This window comes from Octopus bimaculoides, chromosome 28, assembly GCF_046866305.1.
Source record: "Octopus bimaculoides isolate indiv1 chromosome 28, ASM4686630v1, whole genome shotgun sequence".
In the NCBI taxonomy this organism is placed as follows: Eukaryota; Metazoa; Mollusca; class Cephalopoda; order Octopoda; family Octopodidae; genus Octopus; species Octopus bimaculoides.
Window position 1 is genome coordinate 15,634,800 of NC_142955.1, and position 13,620 is coordinate 15,648,419.

The following is a 13,620-nucleotide window of genomic DNA, read 5'->3' on the forward strand; positions in this document are numbered from 1 at the left end:
GGACCTCTTCCTGTCGAGAGTCCCAGATGAACCTACCTCACGGCAAGAGGTGCAAATGAGGGTTGCTAAATCAAACTCCATTCATCACCAAGTGCCACATATTGTAGGAGGCTCCCTGTAATAACAGTGTAGCAACACGGCGGTGCATCAGCATGGCCGCAGCTCTAAGCTGAAACTATAAAAAACAAAAAACATATACACATGTGTATATATATATGTGTGTGTGTGTGTGTGTATATATATATATGTATATATATATATATATATATATATATATATATATATATATATATATACCATCTGTCTGTTTCTCAATCTGTGTATCTACTGGTATCCGTCTGTCTAGTTGTGTATCTATCTGTCGGCATGTGTGTGTGTCTATCTATCTGATAATGTGAAGACCTGTCAAACTGAGTGAAATTGTAGTCAGGGCCGATGCCAGTGTCCGGTCAATGGCACCCGTGCTGGCGGCACATAAATGTCACCTACTACACTCTCAGAGTGGTTGGTGATAGGAAGGGCATCCAGCTGTCGAAACCTTACCAGATCAGATCAGAGCCTGGTGCAGATCCCAGGCTTACCAGTTTTTAGTGAAACTATCCAACCCATGCCAGCATGGAAAGCAGACCTTAAATAATGATGATGATGATGATGAGTACACCAGCACCTTAGATTCACAACTACAATCTGTCCACCTCACTATCTTCCATTCCATCATTTCAGAAAATGGCTGAAAGATTACTTTCTTACAACCATTTTCAAGAAACTCTTTTACCATTTGAACAATTTGTCATGCATGAAGAGAAGAATGTGTAATTTCACAAAGAGAAGCTGCAATGCATTTCCACCATATCAGGGACAAAAGCAATGACAACATTTTTGGTAGGCAGATGCTGACAGATGCCATCACCTTTGTCAGAGATTCTTCAGAAGAACAAAACGGAAACTGTAGCACAAGGAGGGGCCCCGCCACGTCAAAACGGTAGAGGAGTAGGAGCCGAAACCGGACGTGGTTCCTCCTGATGATGTCTTGAGCTAACTGGATCCTATAAAGGAGCTGTTGTGGTAGCAGACCACGAAACATGGTTGAAATTCCTCCATTCCTCCCTTTGCTTCAACATAGAACTGCACAAGAACAATTATCTGAAAAACAATGCCACCATATTCAAATACAAGGGGCTGCAAAATATCACTGGTTCTGGGCATAAAACAGCAAGACAAGCATTTGGGCAGCTGTGCTTTTAGTCATGTATAGAGTTAATAAGAGACACTGTGAGATCTTCTTTGCTGTGTCAAGACATTTATTGCTACTAAAATATTTCTTTTCACTCAAGCATTTATAATATTAATACAGTTGCTCTTCTCTCTGAATACATACATGTGTAGTTACCTGTCTCTTTGGAGAGAATGATTTTCCATATATATCACAATGATATGGTTTCTCTTCAGTATAAATGTATTTGGGTGTTGTTGTCCTCATTTCAGTAGAATGATCAATCAAAAATGTCCATCAGGTAGTCTCTCACTTGTGTGAATATGTTTTCTGACACCTACTGATCAAAAATCTTCATCGTACCAATTTCATTGTGCAGAATATCCTCCACCCTCTCATGGGATATGCTGATAGCATTGGCTATTTGATTTTATAGTCAATTGCCTGTCATCCACCCCCATGTGGTGAACTCAATATTTTTCTCAGTGGTGGCAGTTGCAAGACCTCCTCATCTTGGAGATTCTCCATTCCCCTACTAAATCCAGTTGCCTATTTTTGCACTGTTGATAAAACTGGGTTGTTATCCCCTAATATAGCAACCATGCCAGCATGAATGTCCATGGGAGCCAAACCCTTTTTCTGCAAGTACTTGATAACACCAAGATGCCAAATTTTATCCATTTTCAAGAGAGGTTGCTACTAGTGGCTTCCAGAGTCTTCTTTGAACAGTCAGATGTCAGTTTACATGGAAAGAAATGATGCAGTTTTTAATAAGACACAAAGAAATTATTACATGCAAGATTTCAAAGTTCTAGCATCACTCCTTCATAATAAGCCTATAAAGTATTTTAGACCACCTTCATAGCCATTTCATTGAATGGTTTATCACATATATCCAGCATATTTTTGAGCTTAGCTGAGGTACGTCTTTCAGCGAATGACTGACCACAGACATAACAATGAAATGGCTTCTTTCAAGTGTGAATACATTTGTGTCGAGTTAACTTCCTTCCTTCAGAGAAAGACTGACCACAGATATCACAGTGATAAGGTCTCTCTCCAGTGTGAATGCGCCTGTGAGCAATTAAGTGGTCATTTCGAGAGAATGATTTACCACAGATATCACAATGATAAGGTTTCTCTCCTGTATGAATGCGTTTGTGTTTTGTTAAGATATGACTTTGAGAGAATGATTTATCACAGATATCACAGTGATATGGTTTCTCTCCTGTATGAATACATTTGTGTCTTGGTAAAGCACTACTATCAGAGAATGATTTACCACAGATATCACACGTATAAGGTTTTACCCCTGTATGAATACGTTTGTGCTTAGTTAAGGAACGGCCCTCAGCATACGACTGACCACAGACATCACAATGAAATGGCTTCTCTCCAGTATGAACACGTTTGTGTCTGGTTAATGTACTCCCTTCAGAGAAGGACTGACCACAGGTAATGCATTGATATGGTTTCTCTCCTGTATGAATGCGTCTGTGATTAGTTAAGACGAAATTCTGAGAGAAGGATTTACCACAGATATCACAGTCATATGGTTTCTCTCCTGTATGAATGCGTTTGTGTTTAGTTAAGTAATTAGACTGAGAGAATGATTTGCCACAAGTATCACAGTCATATGGTTTCTCTCCTGTATGAATGCGTTTGTGTTTAGTTAAGTGATCCGACTGAGAGAACGGTTTACTACAGATGTCACAGTCATATGGTTTCTCTCCTGTATGAATGCGTTTGTGTTTAGTTAAGGTTCCACCATCACAGAATGACTGACCACAGAAAACACACTGATATGGTCTCTCTCCTGTATGAATGCGTACGTGTGTAGTTAAGCCATGATTTTGAGAGAATGATTTACCACAAATATCACAGTGGTATGGTCTCCCTCCTCTATGAATGCGTTTGTGTGTAGTTAAGTGGTAATTCTGAGTGAATGATTTGCCACAGGTGTCACAGTGGTAGGGCCTCTCGCCTGTATGAATGCGTTTGTGTGCGGTTAAGTGTTTATTTTGAGATAATGATTTTCCACAGATATCACAGTGATACGGTCTCTCTCCTGTATGACTACGTTTGTGAATCATGAGGCTTTCTTTTCGAGTAAATGTCTTTTTACAGATATCACAGTTGTGAGATGGCTTCCCTATATCTTTTGGCACCTCCCCATTAAAGTCAATACTTTCCATCAGCATTTTACATCTCACACTGTCCTCACACAATTCACTTTCCATAATTTATATTTTCTCACCACAATATGCAGATGTTTACACACTTCATTCCTAAAAAATTTCTTATCTCAGTCAATATCTGGAGATGCTGCAAACTCTTTTGTAATCCATGTTTAATACGAATGCAAAATCCTCACTGAAGAAGAATTTTTTTCCCAGGATATTTACCATTTTTGTATAAACAGGGATATATCTGTTCTGTGGAACAACTTTGTTTAGTCTTTGAAAGATAATAAATATTGATGACAAATCCAAAATCAAAGAAATTCTTTAATCCAATGTTATCCAGTAATCTGAAATAAGAGAGAAACAGCAGAAGTTAAAGAGGAGATTTAGTAAAACAACAGAGATTACACAGTGGAAGATTTTACAGGTTATATTCAGGATTATGGGAAGATATCTTTTATCTTTCACTTGTTGGACTTTGGCCATGCTGGGGCACAGCACTGAAGGGTTTAGATACACAAACCAACACTAATACTTAGTTTCTTAAGTGACTTACTCTATTAGTCTCTGGCAGGACTGCTTGGTTAGAAGGATGTAAACAAACCAACTCCAGTTGTGGATGCAGTCATGGGGGACAGATGGAACATAAATACACACACACACACACACACATATATGTAATGAAAGCGACTTCCTAAATCACAAAAGCAACAGAAATACATACATCAACATCGTTTAATGTCTGGCATGGGTTAGATGGTTCGACCGGAGCCAATGAGCCGGAGAGTTGCAACCGGTTCCAGTCTGATTTGGCATGGTTACTACAGCTGGATGCTCTTCCTAACGCCTCAAACTCTACAGTGGATCTATTGACCAAATGTTTGTGTATCTTATAGAGAACAGCCGTATGTTTGCTATAAACGATCATAATTTGTTGGTTAATGATCTCGTTACAAATAATCAACTTAATTATTATATCGACCTGGTAGATGTATTTTCCAGAAACATTTCTGTCAGTGAAATGCTGTCTTCTTTATATCTACAGGATCTGACAGTTTCTGATAAAGCCAAACATATTCCTCTCCCTAAACATTTGGGAGACAAAAAAAACCAGTGGAGATTAAATATTTGGTTATAACTGAAAATAATCTGATTGCAGGATGGGACGAGGAGAATAAAAACATGAAGATATTCACATTGGATCGTCAAGTTTAGGATTCTATCCTGGAAAAATGCATTTTTCTGAAAAAATATTTTTCAGGTCCCTACGACTTAGATGTCGGAGATCATGGATATGCAAAAAAAAAAATTTAAAAAATTAATCACACCCACTCAATTTATTTAAAATTTTGGACTTTCTTCGAAATTTCTTTTAAAACCACCTTTCCGATATTTTTTTTTTACACATTACAGCAGTAAGTGACTTTCTTTTTTTCCTTTCTTTTTCTGGTTCATAGGATTATGCTCTAGGTGGCTCCATCATTCACACGTGCCATCCTTGCTACATTCCCCCATCTTTTATTGAAACATTCACTAGACAAGACTTCCCTCTCTACTCTCACCTTCCTTTTCAAGTGATACTTGAAGAGGTTGATGAGAGAGGAAAGTGTTTGTCTCTAGGCCTTTCAGACGCGTCAACCATACACATTCTTTCACTATAGCCACAAGTACAATAAAAATGGCCCTTACTTCCTGCTTGAAGGAAGGAGGCATGACAATATTGAGGATAGACTCCGCTGATGAACTGACCCGTCCTACACGTGTTAGCAGTTATGCGACATAGGCCCACAGGTTGGAAATGGTCGAGCACTGCACGAGTGCATGCAGAACAGTTTCGTCGCTCTGACCCCATCTCAGGCAGGTCAGCCCAGTGTTTCTCAAGCCATGCCTGTAGAGCTTGTCCCAAACGGGTGGTGCTCCTCGGTAGTACTGCCAGGCCAGGGATCTCTAGAAGCTGTCCATGAGTCCCGGCCCGAAAGTCATCTGGAGCTGGCGGGTCAGGTAGTCCTCATCGACGCCCAGGTTTGCTCCGAGATTGTTGTCGTACATCCCCTCCACTAATTCACAATAAAATGCATTTGTGTGATGCAGTCACTCAAGGTTGACATAGTTGCTTGACAGCAACGCGACACTCACGGTGCCATTCGCCCTTCCTTGGCTTCTTTTTGATCCATGGCTGCCATTCGGTCATGGGAACAAGCTGCGGGAAAGTGTGACTCACAAATGGCAACCACACCTGTTCACCGTCGTCTACGTAGAGCCAGAGAGGTCGCAGTCTCAGCGCATCATCAACCACGGCATGCTCAGCCCTCCTTTTAGCAAGTGTTGGCCGCAAAACGGATCGCCTGACCAACGGAACACTTCCTTTCCACAAGAAGTGGAAGCGGATACATTCCAGTTTGGTGATGGTAGGGTCGGGACAAGGCACAACGGTCAGGCGGTAGTAGATGACGGACGCGATGTACGTGTTCACCACCTCCACCTGACCTTTTAGGGACAGCTTTCTCTCGGACCATTGCCGGCAGAGAGTGGCCACCCTATTCGTAATCTCGTCCCAGTTCTTCTCCGTTTAGAGGTCCAGACCAAACCAGACCGTCGGTCCAGCGTCCCATGACAGAGGAGCTGCTGGACAGCGTGCGTTTGCTTCTCCAGGTGCCGGTTGATTTTCGCTCCTGTTACTGCTTCATAGTCTTTCAGTGTCTCGCCGACCAGCTCGATGTATTTGTAGCTAGACACTATGATGGTGACGTCGTCCGCATATGCGGGCACACTCGTCCCGCATCTCAATTCTCACGGGATACCTCTCAACGTCGCCAGCTTCCGCAGTAGTGGCTCGAGGGTCAATACATACAGAAGCATCGAGAGGGGGCATCCCTGACGGACCGAACGTGCGATGTTGAGAGGTCTCAATAGATGCCCATTCACACGAATTACTGTTGTATAGGACAGTGATCCAGCCACAGAAAATGGGACTGAAACCAGCCGCTATGAGGACAGCCTCCAAGTATCAATGGTCTACCCTATCAAAAGCTTTGGATTGATCCAAATTGATCAGTGCTCCACCCATGCCATGTTACTTAACTACCCTGTCTATGATGTTGCGCATGAGGAGAAAGTTGTCAGAGATGCTCCAGCCCGGCATGGCGCTTGTTTGCATCTTGTCAACCAGTTTCTCAATGACTCGCGCCAACCTCTTGGCTAACACCTTGGCCAAAATTTTCAAGCCTGCATTGAGCAGAGTGATGGACCTAAAGTTATCTATTACATTCCCCTTGTTTGGATCTTTAGATAGGTAGATAGAGCGAGATATGAATAAACAGACAGGGATAAGTAGACAGACAGACAAATAAATAAAGAGAAGAAAAAGTTCAAAAAAATTGAAGGCGGGGGTGAAATTTGAGCCCCTTGTTAAACTTTATAGCATTAATTATTGGTGTGTATTTAATTTACATTTAATTATTATTTACGATTATTTAAGGCAAACACAAGTAAAACCTAAATTCTTTTCACTTTAATATTTTTGTCCATATTTAATTTTGATTTGCATATGTTCATCAATTCGCTTCAATCAAAACAAAATCAAAATTCTAAATTGGCGGGGAGGGATTAAAATCCCCTCCCCCTCCCACTTGTATATTCGTCATCTCCGACATCTAAAATGGAGGAATGGAGTCCGAAAAACCTTTTTGGTAAATTTTGATATTAACACCCGCACGATTTTCACTAAGAAAGTAAAAATTTACAGAAGACAACCAAGAGTTACTTGAAGATGAAATGGTTGTTCTTCTACCGGGAGCTCGAAGACTGGAATAGTATAGCCCTTTTCCTTTAAGCTAAGACAATTATATATAAAAACAGTCGTTTTTTTTCTGCTATTCTGGTGATGATTTTTTGAGTTAGCTTACCAATTATTTTTGTTGGTAGTTAATTTATAATATCATCATCATCATCATCGTCGTTTAACGTCCGCTTTCCATGCTAGCATGGGTTGGACGATTTGACTGAGGACTGGTGAAACCGGATGGCAACACCAGGCTCCAGTCTAATTTGGCAGAGTTTCTACAGCTGGATGCCTTTCCTAACGCCAACCACTCAGAGAGTGTAGTGGGTGCTTTTACGTGTCACCCGCACGAAAACGGCCACGCTCGAAATGGTGTCTTTTATGTGCCACCCGCACAAGCCAGTCCAGGGGCAGTGGCAACGATCTCGCTCGAAAATCCTACGGGAGCCAGTCAGGCGGTACTGGCAACGGCCACGCTCAAAATGGTGCATCTCATGTGCCATATATATATATATATTCTTGGAAGTCTTCTGTAATTTTTTTTTCTTAATGAAAACCGTGCGCGTGTTAATATCAAAATTTACCAAATTTTTTCCAAAAAATGGCTTTGTCCAGGAGAGGTGCGATTCTGCATTAGCCCCCTATCTAATTATATCGCCATCAAACAACATTTTCATTTCGTTACCGATTCCTCTTACCTTCTGTCACATGTTCTCTTATTTACAAATGTACCGGTGCTACCTCAATACGAGATCTACAGCACTATCGGTAGTGTATGCTGTGAAATGACCTCACCTGCTTTTCTCACCTTCCATCCTATGAATTTATTACTGGGATTAGGGTAATAGTGAGCTTTTCCCAGTCACACCTTCATCATATATGCTAGAACAGGGGTTTTCAAACTTTTTGGGTACTACTAAAGCAGCACGGTCCCGAACTCACAGTCGCGCGTCCGCGCTAGCTAGTCGTGAGTGGTCGATCCTACAAAAAGTGCGCACGCGCCTGCAAATGAATACGTATTTAGGGTTAGGGTTAGAGTGCGCTAGCTAGTCGTGAGTGGTAGATCCTAACCCTAACCCTATCCCGTATTCATTTGCACACACGCTCGCACGCGCACTTTTTGTAGGATCGACCACTCAAGACCAGCTAGCGCGGACGCGCAACTGCGAGTTCGGGACCGTGCTGCTTTAGTAGTACCACTTTTTGACTTGCGGACCCCTTTATATTTCAGGCTTTACCTTAGGGACCCCCTTATAAACGCTTAGGAAATTTATACATAAATATTTGCTTAAAATAACATATATTTTTGCATTTATTTATTTAACAGATAGGTTTATTGTCGATTAAAAGATTTCGATTAAAAAACATATATAAAATCAAATTGCCCATAAAAAGTATTTGCTGTTCACGGACCCCCTGTCATGTCCTTGCGGACCCCCTGTGGTCCGCGGACCACAGTGTGAAAACCCCTGATCTAGAAAGTACTGAGAAAAGATGCAGCCGATTCGTTTGTGACATTCCTAAAAGATTTAAGAAGCATCATCGTTAAAGGATTTAAGTGTAAATTCTGTCAGTTACGCATGTCATTAAGAATAGATAATTATACGATATTATTCAACTCGATTTTTATAATTGTGCCGTATAAACGGTTGTGGTGGAGGTAGACGGCGGCACACAAAAGTGACACAGAAGTAAATTGCGGGTAGGAATGGGTGTGGAGCGGAATATTTTGGGTCTTACCTCAGATAATCACTCGTTTTTCCTCTCCCAGGTTGTGTCAGGACGTCGACGAAGAAGAAGAGAAATGACAGAACCTATTCACGACTCAAATAAGCAGACATTCGCTTTCTGTTTAGCATAAGAGGAGGAGAAACCAGGAGCGCAGCTGGCGTTTCCGTCTCTCGATTTTAAGACACCACATCGCGCTCCGATCAGGCCAGCTTCCGACTTTGCCTGGTGACGTCACGTCCGCTTCCCATATCAGCCAATAATAACAGACTTACAATGTCAGCTGATGTGGTTTCGATTCCTGGACAGGAACGATGCGTTATATTCTTGAGCAGAGAACTTCATCTTTGTTGCCACATTGGATATCGGACACTTGTACATCTGAACCACATCTTGTAACTCTTCTCCGTTAACTAAGCTTTCAAGCTTATTTTTAAAGAAATAACATTGGTTGTCATGGCAGCAGTGAAACGTCAACATTATTTCTCAGAGTTATTTCCCTTAGAGTTATTTCCCAGCAAGAAATTTCGGAAATTTACGATTTTCTTTTATTCTCTCCCACCCCAGTCAGGGTCCGATTTCGACCCCTTTTTTTTAATTATTATTTTGGTCGACGCACTTAAAAGAAAGAAAAAAAGGAAAATTTTGGTAAGGAAACCCCACGATTTTCACTAAGAAGAAAAAAATAAACTCGGATTTCTTTTTCTTAGTGAAAATGTTGTGGGTGTCCTTACCAAAATTTACCAAAAATTGTTAATTTCAGAGGGAAAGGTGTGATTTGAGGCAGGTGTGACTGTTATTTTTAGCACATCCCAAGACCTCCTTCCTCCTTTCTTTCTCACTCTCAAATCTATTGATGCTTTTCAATATTTTTCTCTCCCCCAGAAACACATTTTCTGGAACGATGATGCCAAAGTAACACACGCGTGGTCCATTGCTGGGATATAATAAGCTAAGACACACCAAAAAAATGGTCATTTAGATTTTTATTCGCATCCCAACCAAGCGAGGCCGTGTATGTGTGTCTAAGAAAGAAAAGAAAACCATTTTCTAACAGAAAAGGATGCTCTCAAAAGAAATCCTCTTTTACATAAACTCTTATTTAAATCATTTTGGATAAATCCCAGCAATAATCTTCTCAGGCTCTCCAGTATTTTAGAATTATAAGAATTGGGGGCCAGGAAGTGGGGCTAAAAATAATCATACATTTTAAAAATATTCTTTTTATTTTTTATAATATAAATGTGTTTCTGAGGGAAAATATTGAAAAAAGAAAATCAATAAATCATTTGATTGAGAAAAAAAGAAGACAAGGCGGGTGGTCTTGTGATGTGCTAGAAACAACAGCCAAATCTCCCTTAAATCACATACTTTTTCCTCGCTGCCTTACAAAACATGGTATATTTTACCAACAAATTTCCTTGGAATCGTAATCTACACCGTTTGAAAGTTATTTCTATATATTACACTTAGTGGTGGTGGTGGAAGGCGGAGGCGGTGGAAGGCGGAGGTGGTGGTGGTGGTTGTCGTCTGCTGCTGCTGATGTCGCCGTTGTTGCTTTCGGTCGTCTGCTTTTCAATGGAGAATCAATGAGATGAAAGTCACTGGTTTGCCACCAGACATACCTATACATACATGCATGCATGCATATATATATATATATATATATATATATATATATATACATATAACAATTAGAAAATGGAGGATAATATGCTGAACCCAACTACTTGCAGACGGTGTATCCCGTTGACCCCAACCCCTAACTCTCTCACGTTATATATATATATATATATATATATATATATATATATATATATATATATATATATATCTTAATATATAAATCTGAAATTGTGTGTTTGTGTGAAGCCTTTTTGAATGTTTATAGAAATCCACATTTTCCACTTTTTCGTAAAAATTTTTACATCAATGGAATTTTCTTGATCTGAACTTTCCAGTGCAGTAATTAGATTTTTTAAATTCCGTTTACTTTGTGCGATTTAAGGGAGATTTGGCTGTTGTTTCTAGCAACTTTTATATTTCATCCCTGCTACCTGGAACGCCATTCTTACACACGCGCTCAACATAAAAATATAGAGAGTAAAAGTAAAAGAGGGAGAGGGAGAGAGAGAAAGTGATACATACAACGTCATAGATTAAACTTTCATCTCAGTATTCTTTACCTATTTTTCATAACATAGATACGTAAAAACACACACAACCACACATACATGACCTGTGACAACAACATACACATTGCTCTCAATCTCTATTCATTTCTACCCCTCTTCCTCTCTCGCTCTCTCAAACGTATACACGTGCAAGTAAACACAATCATTCACATCGTGGTATATTTACAAAACGTTGATGGCATAACTACAGAGTTGTATCCCCCAACTTTGGAAGGTCATGACTTTCATAGAAATGAATATTTTTTAATGAAATTTTCTATGCATATATTATTTATTATGTAGATTCCAAATATACAAAAATTTTCGGTGAAAATGTTTTGGAAGGGGGTGGGGTACAATATTCGGAAATTCCACTTAAATTCCTCTTAACTTCCAGGAAAATGAATATTTTTTCATGAAATTTTGTACAAATGTACCTTGATGTATGTACATTTCAAGCATGTAGGAATTTTGAAGGAAACAATTGCAGGTTATTTTTGAGAAGTGTTCCCCACTCGGTGGTGTTTCGGAGCAAGTCGTCCATATTTGTTTCATTTTTCTCTATTATGTGCTTATGTGCATCCTTAGATTTCTAATGAAGTAATAGGCAGTGAAGAGAAGCAGTCATAAGAAAACTTTTAACTATCCCTATTCCTTTCTCTCCCCCTCTCTACCTCTTCCTCTCTCGCTCTCTCAAAAGCATACACGTGCAAGTACACAATCATTCAGTAAAATATAACTCATGTTCGTCAATGTTTTGTAAATTTACCACGATTTTCACTAGGGTGTTAGGGTCAGGGTTAGGATTAGGGTTAGGGTTTAGGGTTAGTGTTAGGGTTAGTGTTAGGATTAGGGTTGGGTAATCGTGCGGGTGTTAATCTGAAAAATTACAGATATATGAAAAGTACCGACCCTGCCATCTATTATAACTTTTGTTGTTCTGTTTAATATATACATAGATTATGCCTCCAAAGAAGAGAGTGTGCTGGGGAAAGACAGCAACCGGTTTAAAATGACAGCAACAGACTGCAGTTATACACCACATTCCAGAAGCTATTTTGAACATAATGCAAAATGGTGCATCAACATCTGCCCAATCTGATAGAATTCTGGCAAAACTGTGTAGCAACAGATCGCCAGCAATTGCTTCATCAGAAATTGCCGTCCTAGCTCCTGTGAAAAGGGATTACCCTGCTATGTATAATCAGGGCAGCGCAAAAAGTTGTTTTGCACAAGCATTTCTATAGCCAATTACACGGATGAAATTTACGTATGCTTAATAATTTTACGCAAAACAGCCTTCAGACTTTCCCTATTAATTTCATCATCTTTTGAATTATGAACATATTAACATCATAAGGGTTTTTTCGTTGTAAGGCTTTCTTTTTTAGTTGATTTTCAGCTAGCAAGACTTATCGTAGATGGCATAATAAGTCACACCCGGACAAGGTCGGGTTATACTGCTAGTATATAATAAACGTGAAAATGTGTGTCTGTGTGAAGCCTTTTTAAAAGTTTATAGAAATCCACATTTTCCACTTTTTCGTAAAAATGTTTACATCAATGGAATTTTCTCAATGTGAACTTTCCAGTGCAGTAATTAGATTTTTTAAATTCTGTTTACTTTGTGTGATTTAAGGGAGATTTGACTGTTGTTTCTAGCAACTTTTATATTTCTTCCCTTCTACCTGTACTGGTGTTCTTACACATCGCTCACGCGCTCAACTACCAACCCTGCCATCTGTTATAACTTTTGTTGTTCTGTTTGATATGTACATAGATTATGCCTCCAAAGAAGAGAGTTTGCTGGGGAAAGAAAGCAACCGTTTTAAAAAGACAGCAACAGACTGTAGCACTTCACCACATTCCAGAAGCTACTTTGAACATAATGCAAAATGGTGCATCAACATCTTCGGCCCAATCTGATAGAATTCTGGCAAAACTGTGTAGCAACAGATCGCCAGCAATTGCTTCATCAGAAATTGCCGTCCTAGCTCCTGCAAAAAGGGATTACCCTGCTATGTATAATCAGGGCAGCGCAAAAAGTTGTTTTGCACAAGCATTTCTATAGCCAATTAGACGGATAAAATTTACGTACGCTTAATAATTTTACGCAAAACAGCCTTCAGACTTTCCCTATTAATTTCATCGTCTTTTGAATTATGAACATATTTACATCATAGGGGTTTTTTCCGTTGTAAGGCTTTCTTTTTTAATTGATTTTCACCTAGCAAGACTTATCGTAGATGGCATAATAAGTCACACCCGGACAACGTCGGGTTATACTGCTAGTATATATAGATATATATATATATATATATATATATATATATATACAATATATATATATACACACACACAAACATGCATATATAACCACACACATATACATATATATACACAGGCACACACACGCATGTATATACACATTTTATTAAAACTGCAAAATTATCCCAGAACTGTTACACATTTTTTTTATTTACTTGTTTTTTTCAGTGATTTAAATGCGGCCCTGCTGGAGCACGTCTTTATGTATCATAT

General features: G+C 39.5%; 1 protein-coding gene across 1 annotated transcript; it reads right to left on the bottom strand.

Annotated features, from left to right (window-relative positions):
* Window positions 1–1,283: 1,283 nt before the first annotated feature.
* On the bottom strand, window positions 1,284–9,106 carry LOC149130639 (uncharacterized). The gene is made up of 2 exons (XM_089344490.1): window positions 8,918–9,106; window positions 1,284–3,743 (listed from the first exon to the last, which is right to left on the bottom strand). The coding sequence occupies exon 2, from the start codon at window positions 3,451–3,453 to the stop codon at window positions 2,188–2,190; it is 1,266 nt and encodes a 421-aa protein (XP_089200616.1). The 5' UTR covers window positions 3,454–3,743; window positions 8,918–9,106; the 3' UTR covers window positions 1,284–2,187.
* Between the last annotated feature and the right edge of the window lie 4,514 nt (window positions 9,107–13,620).